General features: G+C 36.7%; 1 protein-coding gene across 1 annotated transcript in view; it reads right to left on the reverse strand.

Annotated features, from left to right (window-relative positions):
• The window catches only part of DIAPH3 (diaphanous related formin 3), a 542,576-nt gene that overhangs the window by 462,922 nt on the left and 64,250 nt on the right, over positions 1-15,404 (reverse strand). Inside the window, exon 4 of the mRNA XM_082601893.1 lies at positions 3,318-3,422. Coding sequence (XP_082458019.1) covers positions 3,318-3,422 — 105 coding nt within the window. The remainder of the gene's footprint in view (positions 1-3,317; positions 3,423-15,404) is intronic.

Genomic DNA, 15,404 nt, shown 5'->3' on the forward strand with positions numbered 1-15,404 from the left:
AAATAGGAAAATTCTTTGGCAATTGTGGTTTAAGAGATCCCCTCTTGTTCTAGAATTTTCTTCATCCTACCTTGTTCAGGAACTGTGGGTTCTCTTCCATTTGGACTATCATGTCACATCCTACTTATAAGGTCCTTACCACTAATTGCAGAATAGTCTTACCCTCCAGCAAGTAATCGTACATAGGTAAAATCTGTATCATTCTTTTTTGACAGAAGTTTTCTCCAATAAACTTGCTGCTAAGCACAAGTCATTTACCAAGGGATGGGCACCTGGCCTTGTAGTGCCTCCCCATCTATGCTCTGAGTATACTGGGTGAGGGGAGGATCTTTTAAGATACTCCTTTGGATGGAAAGAGAAATTTCCAGAGTGAATTAAAGAGATAGCCCACATAGGCCAAAGTGTATCTGGATGGTCTATCAGGATGTTTACAGCAGCAAAGCAAAAACCCAGCTTAAAGCAGCTTCAGTAAGAACTGGCATCACCTCACATAATGGAAGAGTTTGGAGGCAGGACCACACTGGGCCAGAGCAGCAGCTCCATGACGTCAGGCGTCAAGCACCCCACACCCCCTCACAGCCAAGACAAGTAGCAGGGAAAGGGAGCTTTCCTGCTCTGGACCCTTTTATGAGGGAGACAAACCTTTCTCAGAAGCCCCCACCAGACCTGGCCATCAGACTGTACTGGCCAAACCTGGATCACATACCCACACCCTAGGAACTTAGAAACACGTGAATCTGGCATTTTTAGCCCCAAATATGATATTTGCTTAGTAAATTTTAATAATCTTTCCTAACTGAAGAAATTCAGTCTTACTATTTGGCCACCTAAACTGAAACCTACTAAGATCTTGGAAACAACCTAGTTTGATCGATGGTTTTTATCGTTTGTTTTTTTTTTTTTTCCTATTTTAAAACCAAGCTGATCTACTTTAGGACTAGTCCGAGTGTTAACATTTCAAAAGCGTTTTCAAAAAATCAACTGGAGGCATCAATACTATTTTCCAAAAAATAATATTAATGCTTACCCACAAAAGAGAATCTCAAAGCAAATTCTAAGGCTAAAATGTTAACATCTGACAAAGTCCCCACATCCTCTCTAGAACAACCTATCTATGAACTTTGTTTTTCTCAGAGAAACTTTTTCAGTACTCATTGACCTAAATATACTAGCATAACAAAGTTCATATCCTAGAGTTAATAAAATGTGTTTTTACTTCCAGAGCAAAAATAGATGACTGGTCAGCTTGAACTTTCCACAATGTTAACCATTTGCTGAATTATTCAGAACCCTCCTAGGAAAAGCCATGACTCTCCACACACCAATTAAATGCTTTAATCATACTTTGGATAACTAATCTATTTCAATCCTGATAATCTAATTACTTAATTCTGGTAAATAAATTCCAGCCCAAGTCCAAAATAGAGTATTAAACTTTAAAATCAGTGAATGTAAGCTGAAACAGATCCACTGTGAAGAAGTTCAAAATGGTTTATTCTATTAAAAAGTCAGTTTATTCTATTAAAAATTCTGTTTGTCTGAAATTCCAGAATTAAACTGCACTATTATGCTAGGGTTTTCTATACCAGTTCTAACTAATGTATTATCTCTTGTAATTATATTAAGTGGATTCATGCTTGTTGGATTTAAAATTCCCTAACAGGAGATTCTGCCCTGATGACTCTACATAAAACAGGTACACCATCTCCACTCCCCCTGCATTTTTTTCCCCACATCACATTTCACCTCCCATTACACGTGTTTGTGTGTTTCTGTCATCTGTGTCTCATTGCTCCATAGGATACAATGACACACTATCTTGGTGCTCAATCGCTAGGGCCTTAAATACAGACACTTTTATTAAGTGCCTGACATACAGACACTTAATAAATGTGTTGAGTGAACAAATGAATGTCTTAGAAATGTAGACTCACTAATAAGAAATTTGTATTTTTACTGAGGTACATTTACTTATCTTTTTAATTGCGGTGTAATGATTTCAACAGTAAGAATTTCAACAGTAAATCACAAAGAAAAATAAAAAACAAACAATTGTTACTACAACCAGTGCTACCACAAGAGGCAGCCACCAGTTAAAAATCTGTTACGTTCTAATCACAGAATAAACAATTTAATTCTAACAACAAGCCTATGCTGTAGGTATCAGCCCCATCTTATGGACGAGGGGATTGAGGATCAGAAAGATAAAATAAGATGTCCAAGATCAAAACACGGAGCTCTGACTCCTAAATCCCCACTGTTTATTTGTGATGGGCAAGTATCATCAAGGGACAAAAGCAATTCACATCTCAATGGCAAGATACAGAGCCCATAGAAAGAACTGGGAAAAGCACAGTACTCAGTGAATTCTACATCTGAACATCAGGCAGCCAAAAAATGAGACATGTTTAAAAATTAAACATCACTTGAGTCTTTCTTCCAAAAGAAATACCTCAGAATCACTGACTGGTCTAGTAGATAAATGGAGTTAAAGTATAAATAACTTATATTCTTATAAGCTGGCCTTGGGTTAAAGTATCCAGTGAAAACTACAGTGTGTTTAGTTATTTTTCTCCAATCCAATTCTATTTTATGTTCAGCCAAAAGCATTTCCTACTGTCTTTCTACCTAGCCTTGCTTCTTCATTAGCTTCCATTTTATATTTTTCATCCAATCCACTTAGTCGCAATTTTTTTTATGACAACAAAGCTCATTTGTTGTTCCATGAAATAAATATAATTGATTCTGTGTGCCGGTCATGTTTCTCAGCCATTTAGTTATTACTTCCACCCACATATTTCATGTTTCCCTAGAAAAGTGGCAGCCACGTGGATTCTTAATGCTCCTTTCAGTGTCTACATTTATAATTTGTTACAAGCTAATTTTATCCACAGGGACACTCACATTAAAGATATGCCTCTAAGCCACTATTATGTATCCTGATTTAGGTAGGTAGAGTAAAATCAGTCTCACTTTTCTACAATACAAGTATTATCCCAGTTTATAAGTGACATTAGAAATCAATACCCATCTTAATTCACTAACAAGGAGGGGTGTCCTAGAGTGAGTGGACCAAGCAACCACAGTGCTTCTTAACAGTGTGAGTGGCCAAACAGCAAGAGCAGTTTAAAAGTTATAAGGTGAGAAATACTTTCAAATTAAACAAACTTATTATAATACTTGTACCTTTAATTATACATACAAAAGCTCTATGATTACAGTTACCCGCAAACTTAGGCACTTCATTAGGCAAATGTATTGTTTTCCATACCACAACATGCTTCAGCAGTACTTCTCAACTTGACAGTTTTACTTACTGTCTTGGAAGCAGTATTAATGTACTGCAGCACCATTTCTTTTTTGATGCTGAAGTCCTTTTCCCGCAATGGTGCCTTTTTATCTTCATTTAAATTCATATCTTCCTGGAAAACACAATTAAAAAGCCTCGTTTTAGAATCTAAGTAGAGCAACAGTTCTACATACACAATGAACAGAAAATCAATAATTTGTGACTAAAGCAGCATTAACTGTTTTGGAATGATTTACATGTAGCTCTGCCAGGAGAAAAAAGAGAAGGGACCTGGAGATACAGAGAACAGAGTATTCTAGATCATTTTAGCAGGTAAAACACTTACCAGAAAAACTTTTTAAATTCACAGCAGGCTAGTAAAATTACATTCACATCACTATAGATAATTAGACAGTTGAAGATTTCTGCCTTCCATAAGCTTATTAGGATTCACAATTTATATATAATTGTGAAATATATATATTACATATAAAAATATATTTATCTATATAAATTATAAATATTATATATTATATGCAATGTATAATATTTATAATTTATATAGATAAATATATTTTAAAATATTAACATATTTTTTAAAAAGCTGTACCTGAAGCCATCTTGCACCATTCTGAAAGCGCTGCTCCATATATCATAAGAATTAAAAGGTAAATAAGCCAATCCCTGTCCAGATTCTGATAAGCTACAAGCACATACCAAATACCTAATACTGATCCTAGCAAGAGGTGAAGCATCCTACAGTTTTAACTGTCTCTTCTCCACCCCTATCAAAAATATTCATTAATTATTTTATTGCATGTTCTAAATCACATAAAAGTGGCACTCATAAAAAGAAGTACCACCTAAAAACCTAACATTTCTCAACAGCACCAATCAAAATAAAGGTTTAGGTAAGCTAGATCTTGCTACAGGCCTAATTCTGACTAAAACATGCAAGTCAATGATATCCACATAAAGATATGAATCGCGACCAGAATCTATCAGTTCAGTTGACAAAGGAAGGGAGGCTGAGGTAAGACAAAAATGGCCGAAGGAGAGGGCAGCTCAAATGGATTTCCTCCTGATCTTAGCCTTGGGTCATCTGTGTGCAGTGTAGGACATCTTAATGTATATAACCTACATATCCACTCAGAAACGTGCCCGTAAAAATCGGGACTTTGGATCACCTAGGGAGCCCAGAAAGTTAAATTTCTTCTAAGTTTTATAAGGGTCCTACAATTCAGACACTGTAGTTTATGCCTTTAGCTGACTCGGTTTTTGGCTACCAAAACTTTGAAGCAATTAAAAGTCAAAATTCCCTTCATTTCACCTTGATACAAAATTTAAGATCTTAGAAGTTGTCCCATTTGACACTCCAATAAAAGGTAGCAATTAGTAATGTCACTCTTGGCTATTCTGGTTAGAAATATCCTATTATGGGAATAATGGTTTATTTTGTTTCTTTTTTTTTTCTCTAAGCCAGTGATTTTCAATACACCTTAACACCACGTAGGAAGCATTCTGGAAATGTCTCGGGGCATTTTGGTTGTCATGGTGACTGAGGTGATGCTACCAGCATTTACAGGGGAAAGGTGTGCTAGACATTCTGCAACACGTGAGCTAATCCTACACAATAAGAAACTGTCCTGCGTCTCACAGAGAGATACACAGAACGACAGAGGGAAAATCATAATTATCTACGCCTAGACTCTAATTCAACGAAATTAGATGTACAACAGAATTAATATGTAAATTGTTACATATTTAATACTTTATATATTATGTAACTTAATATACATTGAATTTTCCAAGAATCCAACTACTCTGTACATTATAGTTACACTGTTTTTGTTTTACGCTTTACCATCATTTGTATTCCATTTCTGAAATTTAGGTATCCCAGGACAATGCTGCTTGTGGTATCTGAATCAACAGAACAACACACCTATATCAACCTACATCGTAGCTGTTGTACTCACAGTGGCATGAGGCAAAGACTCCAGAATGTGACTTTATTGTGCCTTCTTGAGTAGTCGATGGCCAACTGTTTACAATGAAATACATACTGTTTTATTATATAGTACAGTAAGGCATTATATGTTGATTTTTTTAAAACTATGAGTGGAGACAGCTTATATAATCTATAAAGAATTTAACTAAGAAAAAGTAATGAGGAAGTTAAGGAGCAATTGTTATAAAAGGTGTGTGTGAGGGGCACCTAAGAGCACAGAGAACATCTGTTTTAAATTATTCACTGTATTTTTTATTTTCTGTCTAATGGCCAAATGTGACCCAGCCTCTTTAACCAGCAAATTAAAATACTTAATAGATATAGAAAACTAAAAAACAGAAAACCCATTAGCTGTGGCTAAAATCAAAATAAAATTTTAAGGTGGAGAGTTTTAAGAAAGAAAAGCCTACTGCTTTCTTTCTGGAAAGGCATCTTCGAGATGACATGAGCTTATACACAAAAGTTGTATGTTTGGAATTAAGGAAGAAACCCAGAGTTCTCCCAACTTCTTTCCTCTGGCTTACCCCAACTCTCTTGTCTAAATATGATACTCAACTCCACAACGAAAGTTTGATGACAGTGGCTGCTTAAAAACAAGAGGAAACAAAGAAGAAATGATACTACAGAGAAGTTTGGAATCACCTACATAATCGCACAAACCTTCCAGGATCACTCACTAGGTATGTAACTTCATCTAACAGATGGTCCTTCTCTTTACATCCAGGAAGAAATGGCACTCGAAAGAGTAAGCAAAGTTCTGCCCTTTACAAAAGGAAAAAGAGAAATAAGGGAGTGATGGAAAGAAAAAAAAAGTATGTATCTATGGAACAGGGTACAGGATTTTTAGAATGGATTTTGAATCTTTATCAGTGGAGAACAGGGCTAAAAAAGAAGAAAACTCTACAAGATACTGGCACTGAACCTCTGAGGGTCACAGAGTCCTAGTGAAATGTATTGGAAGCTTTTCCCAGAAAATGCACATCCATATTTTATGTTACAGTTCCAATTCAAGTTAAGCTGAACATCTTCCAAAGTTATCCAAGAACCTGGAGGTGGGAAGCAATGCGGGAGCCAAGCATCTCTATTTAATAAGCCCCTGCCTTGAGGCAAAACCTTCAGCATGAGATTTTGAATATCACATAGTCTAGACTCCATGTATGTATTACACAACAGAAAATACAGGCTCATAGAAATTAAATGACTTTTCAGAGCTATCTGGTTGTTAGAAGCTTGAGAACTGGAGCCCAGACACCCAGTCCAGTGCAGTTTCCAGATAACTGTAAAGGGTCTCTTGTGAGCAAGTCATCAGTTTTCACATTAGTGAGTTCACAGCTGCTTCGTATGATCATATCGCATTTCCGTTGTCTTAGGTAACGTTCCCTAGAGGCAGACCTGGGACAGGGATGCAGGTGCAGGTGATTAATGAGGGGGATGCTCTCAGGAAAAGGGGACTGAGACAGGGACATTCGAAAATGTGGCCTCAGCTGGATTCTCGCTTCAGCCTGAAGTGCACAGCAGTAGATAGTACCTGGAGGGAGAGGCCAGCCTTGACACCACCCAAGTCAGTCAGCCTTTAGCTGCAGGATCCCAGTTCCCTGAGGCCAAATCTCTGGATTAAGAGGGCAGCTGTGAACCACCAGGAGCCAACACTCACACCTGGGTACGCCTGCAACCAGCCTGGGGAAGGGCGTCTTGGAGGGGCACCAACAGTGTCCACTACACCATTTGAAAATAACTTACTTTATATTATAATAAGGCTTCTTTCTAAGCAGAACTGAATAATACAGAAACCCACATTTATGGCCTACACAAGCAATATAAACTTCTGTGTGTTAACCAGTTCTTCCATTCAAATGTAGGTCAGGACATGTAGTACACTGTATAGATACAGAATGATACTGTAGCTACAGATTTTATAACAGCCCTGAAAAACAGCTTACTTCAATATATATCTATATATTGATATATATGTAACTCAAGAAATATCTGTAACAAATAAAATAATAAATAGGAAATACATAGAACACATAATTGTACAAGGCCTGAGGAATGATTTGAAGGAGGCTAATATTTCAGTGGGTATGAGATAAATATCTATTTCTTTAAATGGAAAAACCTGATCAGTTGGCTACTTAACTGAATATAGCTCATTTAAAAATATTTTTTGAGTAGTCATCAATCAAAACTTTAGTGTCTGCCAATCTGAAGAGTAATTATTGGTTTTGTTGTGAAAGTTCTATTAATACCTTAGCAACATACATTATGAATTAACTCACTTAACTACCTTCATATACATGCTTAAACACAGTTTTTTGCCTGGGGAAATTGGGAGTTGCAGCATCAAAAAGTAATTTTCCTCTAGTTAATTACTTTCTAATTAAAAACTATACTTAAATTGAATCACTGTGCTACTTCACTTTGTGAGTCTGACTGGCACTAGGGGCAGATTTCAGAAATACAGGGAAGAAATACTGAAGAAAAAAACATTAAGGGGCATGCTAAAAAATAAGCAGGATTCTTGGAAAGTGTCAAGGTCATGAGAGATGAGGAAGTACCACTGATCAGGAGATGAAAGAAACATGGCAAACCAAACATAAGATGTGATGCTGGGCTGTAACCTAGAACAGGAAAAGCACATGAGTGAGAAAACTGCTAAAATCTGAATAAAGTCTGTGGTTTGGTAACTACTGTACCAACATTAATTTCTTAGTATTAATAATTGCACTAGGGCCTCCCTGGTGGCGCAGTGGTTGAGAGTCCGCCTGCCGATGCAGGGGATACAGGTTCGTGCCCCAGTCTGGGAGGATCCCATATGCCGCGGAGCGGCTGGGCCCGTGAGCCATGGCCGCTGGGCCTGCGCGTCCGGAGCCTGTGCTCCGCAACGGGGGAGGCCACAACAGTGAGAGGCCCGCATACCGCAAAAAATAATAATAATAATAATAATAATAATAATTGCACTAAAGTTATATAAGATGCTGGCATTAGAGGAAGTTGGGTGAAGGGTATAAAATAATTCTCTGTACTATTTTTGCAACTCTTCTGTAAGTCTAAGATTATTTCAAAATAAAGTTTTTTAAAAACTAAATTAAAATATTCATTAAAATTCTGCTTTAAAAAATAATTTGAAAAGAACAAGAAAATGGAACATCTTACATTCTTTAAAAATACAGTAGTTTTTTAAACGTCCACTAAATAAAAGTTTGTAGTGTATTGGCCACAATAAATACACACAAACTTGATGGAGGGGAGGGAAGTAAAGAAACCACTATCAAGACAAATCTGAGGCTACCGAGAGGAAGAGTTAAGACACAGGTAACAGAAGTCCATTCCAAACCTAAAGGTCGGGCATCCTTCGGAATTTTCCAAAACACAAAGTTCAAGTTGCTCACATGTCTTCACATTTTCATTCCAAATCTGCTCTCTGAACCATCCTTCTCACTCATTCTCCGAGCAACACTTGCTACACCTTTTCACAAGGACCTGGTATTTCTATAATCTTAAATGACAGTTAAGTCTGAGCCAGGCACTCTGCTAAAACACTTATAAGCATAATTTATTTAATACTCAGTAATAACCCTTTGAGGTATGTACTATCCTCTTTATGGATAAGATAATTGAAACTTAGGGAAATCCTGTAAGTTGGCCACAGTCCTGTAGCTTAGATTTGTCTCTCCATTCTTATTTCCATATTATTTATCTCCATTATCTAAAATCCCACTTCCTCTGGGGCTAATGCCATCTGACATGCTCGGCAGCCAACACCTTGTGTTGACTCCTCTGCCAGCCCACGCCTTCACACCCACAACCAGCAATCTTCATTTCCACTTTCCTCAGCCACGGTCTTCATGACCACCCCTGAGCCTTTTCATTAGCTAAAAACTGTTCCACCTCTAGTATAATCATAATCTCCAAGATCCTTTTCTCTGACCTCAATCTTCTATCTTTTCACTTCTCCCACTCCCAAGCCACCTATTTTTTGACCTCAATAAAACCTCCAGTGTCGTGACCCCCTCCATTTTCTCCCAATTAGGCTCTTATGGTCCATCACTTCCTACAACATTGATGGGAAATCCTTGTGGTCTCTCCTCACATTCCCTAGAGTACTCATTTCAAACTTGCCATGCTCCAGGAGCTATGAAACCATTGCTTCTACCTACCATTTTCAGTAAGCAAATTTTAATTTCCTCCATGAAAAGGAACCTATAATTCAATTTCCTGTTTCCTCTATTACCAATGTATTTGCACACTAATTTTTCTGTGCCAACTCTTGCCTCTATCCAAAGATAATCCCATTCATTTATGCTCTGGATCCTCTTTCCTCTCACCTCCTAAAAGGGCACTGCACATCAATTACCCTGTTTTAATCCCGTTTCACTAAATTCTTCTCAGTTGGTTGGGTCTCAGTATATAAACATGTTAATCCTTAATGGATTAAAAATTAAAAGAAAAAAGCCTCCCCTCAACCCTAGCTCTCCTTTGTATATGTCTTTCTTTTTCCTCCTTCACAGATAATTTTTAAAAGAACTTTTTTCTACACTTGCTGTCTCTTTTATATTGCATATACTTTTTAGATATTTGTCAAATGAGATATAATAAAACTTCCCAAATAGAATTTGCTAATCCTATTTTGGGACAAACATGAAATGCAGGTAATTTTCTGGGAAATGGAGCTTGAGCCAGAGATAATACTCACAGCCCCAGCCTTGAAGAGTAATGGAAACAAAGTCCAGTTCCAGAGGCAGGGTCTCCAGGCAGTGGTACTGGCACAGGTAAAACTGGCCAAGCTAAAATCCATCATGTCTTCAGGAAGCACTAGCAGAACCACACACAACCTCTGTGACCTGGAACCGTCAATGTGTGGGTGAGCTGTGCAAAGCAGCACCTGCTTGAGAGGTGAATAGCGCTGAGATCCTACCAAGATTTCACTCACCAGGCTGTGTGACTTTGTGTGGTGCTGTGTCCTCTCAGAGGAAAGAAGGTGTACACATTTTTCTAACTTGCACAAAGACACCAGATGGGTAGTTGTGGCCCTGACCTGGAAACCAGGTCAATGACATGTAGTCAAGCCAGCAGCTTTTAAGATGCTCCAAAGGATTTTTCCTATGTGTCACATGGGGCCAGAAGTTCCCACAAACCAGGAAAATCCAAGTTTGCTACTATCTTTAGACACCTTGACTCCATCCTAGGCTGATAAAATACCAACACAAAATAAATACCTTCTACTTCTTCTCTGGCAAAACTAAGAGAGAAAAAAAGATGTAATCTTAATACTCATGCACATACATGCAACTAGTGAGCACCAAGGTGTAATCAAGCAGAGAATGGCAAACAGAGAGTGGACATTTTTTCAACTGAATTACAAACATTAGACTCACTATTTTCATTCATGGATGTGGATTTTACAAGACAGCATGTTCACTAAATTTACATGCATCAAGTTGAGTGGGATAGTTAATGCCATGGAGAGTCAGACTAAATTTAAAATGATTGACTTATTTGGAGAATTAAGTGAATACACGAGCAGCAAATTGAAGATGGTCAGGTGTGAGGAAATTTACCCAGAGAGGAAAAACACGACAGACAGGCAGAAGCATGACTAGAGTTATAAAATGTATCCTGGAAAAACAGTACAGTAATGGATCAAAACATTCATGAGGATCAATAAGCATAATATTAAACGGTAAAAATTGGAAGCACAGCAATATCAAAACCAAACATTCTGATTAAGTCAACAGTTATCATCTCATTTCAGTAGTGTTCAGTGCTTTGTTTCATGGGTTAAAGCCAAAATAATTGTTCTTGGTAGCAGTTTTGCTAATTTTTTTTCACTACAGCCACAAATTGGTTATACAAGGTCCACAATGATCCCCTAATTACTTCTCCTGAGACCTCAGAGCTAACATCCTACAAGAGCAATTTTACCCATACTTCTTCTAAAAGTATAATTCTGTCCTTCACCACATTGGAATTCATCTTCCATATCACACAATGTCAAAAGGTCTTGCTGATGTTTATCCCTACTGAGGAATGTTCTTACTACCATGAGTGGTTTAGTGCCAAATAAAAACATCAAAGATTTCATGATCTCATTCCAGGTAATTATGTACTCCCAAATAGTGCACATTAACTACATGAATCTCATGTAGTTCTGCAATTTAATATACTGTATTCTTAGATTAGGCTTAAGTAAAATTAGAAAACCTGTAAAAGATAAATACAACCAAAACCCTGGAACTTGGAATTAAATTTATTACTACTTTTCTTTAATAAATTTATTTATTTTTGTTTGTTTGTTTTATTTATTTTTGGCTGCGTTGGGTCTTCATTGCTGCGCGTGGGCTTCCTCTAGTTGCAGGGAGCGGGGCTACTCTTTGTTGTGGTGCGTGGGCTTCTCATGGCGGTGGTTTCTCTTGTTGCAGAGCACGGGCTCTAGGTGCGTGGGCTTCAGTAGTTGTGGCACACGGGCTCAGTAGTTGTGGCTCGCGGGCTCTAGAGCGCAGGCTCAGTAGTTGTGACGCACAGGCTTAGTTGCTCCGTGGCATGTGGGATCTTCCCAGACCAGGGCTCGAACCCATGTCCCCTGCATTGGCAGGCGTATTCTTAACCACTGCGCCACCAAGGAAGTCCTATTACTACTTTATATTGAAGATGCCCATAAATATGCTAGAGCTAAAAAACAGCTTATCTTTCTTTGTCCATCATTTTTACTATGTTCTTATATTAACCTTTATATAAGGTTTTATAACCTTTATATAATCCTTTCATTTTTTTTAATATAACTGTGATTCTAAAGAGGTCAGATTTTTTGGTTTCATCAATAGTGGGGTTGGATTCACTGTTCTATCCACAATGTCCTTACTCAATCCCAATGAAAATTAACAGGAAATCAGATAGCTAACTCATTAACAGGACAGCGCCATAAAATAGCATTTACCCAGAGATTTACAACAAACTCATAAACGTTGTTATTCAACCGAATATTCTAACTGGAGCTTATAGAAAGAGTGCAAACTATTTCAATTTGAAACCAAATTACAATTTAACCTAATGCCAGTATCAGGGAATAAACAAACATAGAAGAAACTTAAATATCACTTTTTTTCTCACATGCTATAAATTTTAGCAGAATAGACAAGAAATGAGATGAATATGCAGCATGCCGCACAACTCTACTTTGGAATATAATCTGGCTGAAACTGTTCAAGCTTATGCATAAGCACCTACAATCACAGGCAACTGTTACATAATCCAGCAGAAAAGAACACTGCTACTTATAAAAAGGGTTTCATTCACTTATTTGCTTTTCAACTTTTCTAAGCAAAGCCATTTCTTTGTAAATTACATAAAGGATAAAATGGTTATTTCACAAAGCACAAAGGCTGACTTTTCTAGAGAAGAATATAAGACTAAAAAAAAGCCTTCATCTTTTGGAAAGGCTGTACCTGCACACTTCCTAATTAGTGAAAGAGCAAGCTTAAATATTATCATAACCTTTATCCTTTTAAAACTCTCCTTTCTAACCATTTGACTGGTTCCATGAACTCCCACCAGGCAAAATCTAAGGCTCCTAAATCATTTATTTTCTCATTTATCTGGATCTAGAAGAAACAACGAGGCACTGACATTATCCCCCTGACAAACACAACCCATGAATCAAGTTGACAATAGCCTTACACTTCTACCCTCTCTTCCTCCTCCTCCCCCACTTGGATTATTATTTGGATTGCTTTTAAACAACCTTTCCCTGAATTTTTCAATTTCTACCTGAAGGAGAGGGAGATGGGTGACAACTAATAGATCAGAACGAAGCATTACATAGAACCTCTCTCGTTTTATCTGGTCAACCCAAAATATACTTCTATAGTTTATAAGAAATAAAAACACCCATGATACAGAAAAGTAGATTTGTAAAAAATGCTAATACTTGAAATAAGCGAACTGTTAGTAAGAATCTATAGCAGTCAATTGGCCCTTAAAGAACTAACACAAACGAGTTTTCCTTGGTGTTTCATTAAGACTCCTGGTGACCCTTAAGACATCACTTACACATCCAATACAATAGGTGTTCATTTGTCTGACTGAAGAAATAGCTATGCATAAATCTTTAACACCAACAATGAAAGCGGAAAAAAAGATTAAAAATGAAAAAAGAAAATTATCTTTAGTGTGTACCCAAAGAGTGGCAATGTGGAATAAAGATAGCAATAAGAACCATCCTCCCACGAACTGTACCAAAAAGAATCAAATTCAATTTTATCAGTTCACTTGAGCTCTTCTTTCTTCCTCTGGACCTTAGTTTCAAAGATATCTGAGTTGACTACAAAGCTAAGAACACAAAGACATCTCAGTATTTAACTCTATGTGTACTAATTTATATTTTTTCTTGCTTAGACATGGTATTCACCAAAGCAGAAGAAACAGACTAACTCATTCAACGATACATGAAGTATGCACTGTGAAGACATGAAGGGAACAAAGATGAATAAAGTTAAATGTTCACAGTCCAATAAAATAGAGTTCTTATGAAAAGATTAGAAAACTGATCTAATGACATAATAAATAAAAGAAAACAGAAATGTATCATACATAGTCACTCATTTAATCAGTAATGGAGGATATACTCAGTTTAAAGGATAAAAATTAGCAGAACTACACGTCAGCCTCATTGGAAGGCGAGTCTAGAGAAGGGCTAGCCAACTTAATTCAAATAACTGAAATGTAAAATGAATAAAAGGCCTTTACCAAATACTTCAGGAACAGGAAAAAAAAAATAACTCTTTTATGGGGTTTTCTACTCAGTGCAGTGAAAGGAAAAAGAAAGGAATAAGAATAGGAAAAGATACAAAAGTTAGTCACAGATATTCTGATTACATACATAGAAAAATATGAGGAACTCTACAAAGAATAAAAACTGAGAATTCAATAAGATTACTGAATACCAAAAGCAACACACAAATTAATAATCTTAGTAAAAATGTTAAGTTTTTTAAAATACTAGTTACATTTTAGAAATAAACCAAGGAATAAAGCTCATAAAAGATGTACATGACCTCTAGGGAGAAAATTATAAACTTTATAGTTCAGGAACAGAGAAAATTGAAATAAATAAATAGACAGATATAAGATATCCAGTGTTCACAGAAAAATTTAATATCACAAAGGCATTTATCCTGTCTAAATCAATAAATTTATTGCTATTCCAATCAAGATCCCAACAGGGTTTATAATAAAACTTAACTAATTGATTGTAAAATTAATATAAAATCACAAAGGGGCCAAGAAGAGCCAGGACAATTTTGAAGAAGGGACGGGGGTCCTAGATATGAAGGCTTATTATACAGTTATATAAATTAAGACAATGGATATAAATGCAGAGCTAGACAAACAGACCAATAGACAAATCAAACCTCAGAAACAAACCTACATATGAGCAATACCTTGACGTATAACAGTGGAGATATTACAAATGATGGACAAGAATGGCTATTCAATAAATTCTGCTAGAAAAACTAGTTATCCATGTAGGAAAAGTATTGGATCCAATCTCTCACGTCAGACATAAAGATATCATAATTCTAACAATTTTAGGAATGTAGAAGAACAGATCTATGATGTCAGGATAGAGAAGGATTTCTTAAATAATATACTTATGACATATTTAAGACCGTTTAAAAATCTAAATGGAGCAACTATGGCTCAGGCATCCAAAATGGGGCCAGACCATTGTTGATGTGGTTTCAGACACATTCCTGCATCTCTAAGAACTTGAATTTTCTCTAAACTGTATCAAACTCAAGAACAGGACCAGCCATTTCAAAACAACATCTCCTAGTATCTGCTAGCTGCACCCTTGTAGTTTTCGAACAGAGAAGAACAAACCTGACTCCATATTGTATCTATTCCTTTAGCTCTAACCTTTGTGCTCTGTTGCCTTGCTTAGTCATGCTGACTCTGCACCTTTGTAAAAGAAGTTGCCTATAGCCTGAAATATACATGATAGCCCATTCTTAAGGGTCTGCCTCCCAGGCTTGACCTTTAAGGTATAAAACTTTCATTCCTATAGAGATAAAAATTTCCGGAACAGAAATAGCATTTGAAGATATA

Source organism: Mesoplodon mirus (genome assembly GCF_964341445.2).
Source record: "Mesoplodon mirus genome assembly, chromosome: 17".
Taxonomy (NCBI): Eukaryota; Metazoa; Chordata; class Mammalia; order Artiodactyla; family Ziphiidae; genus Mesoplodon; species Mesoplodon mirus.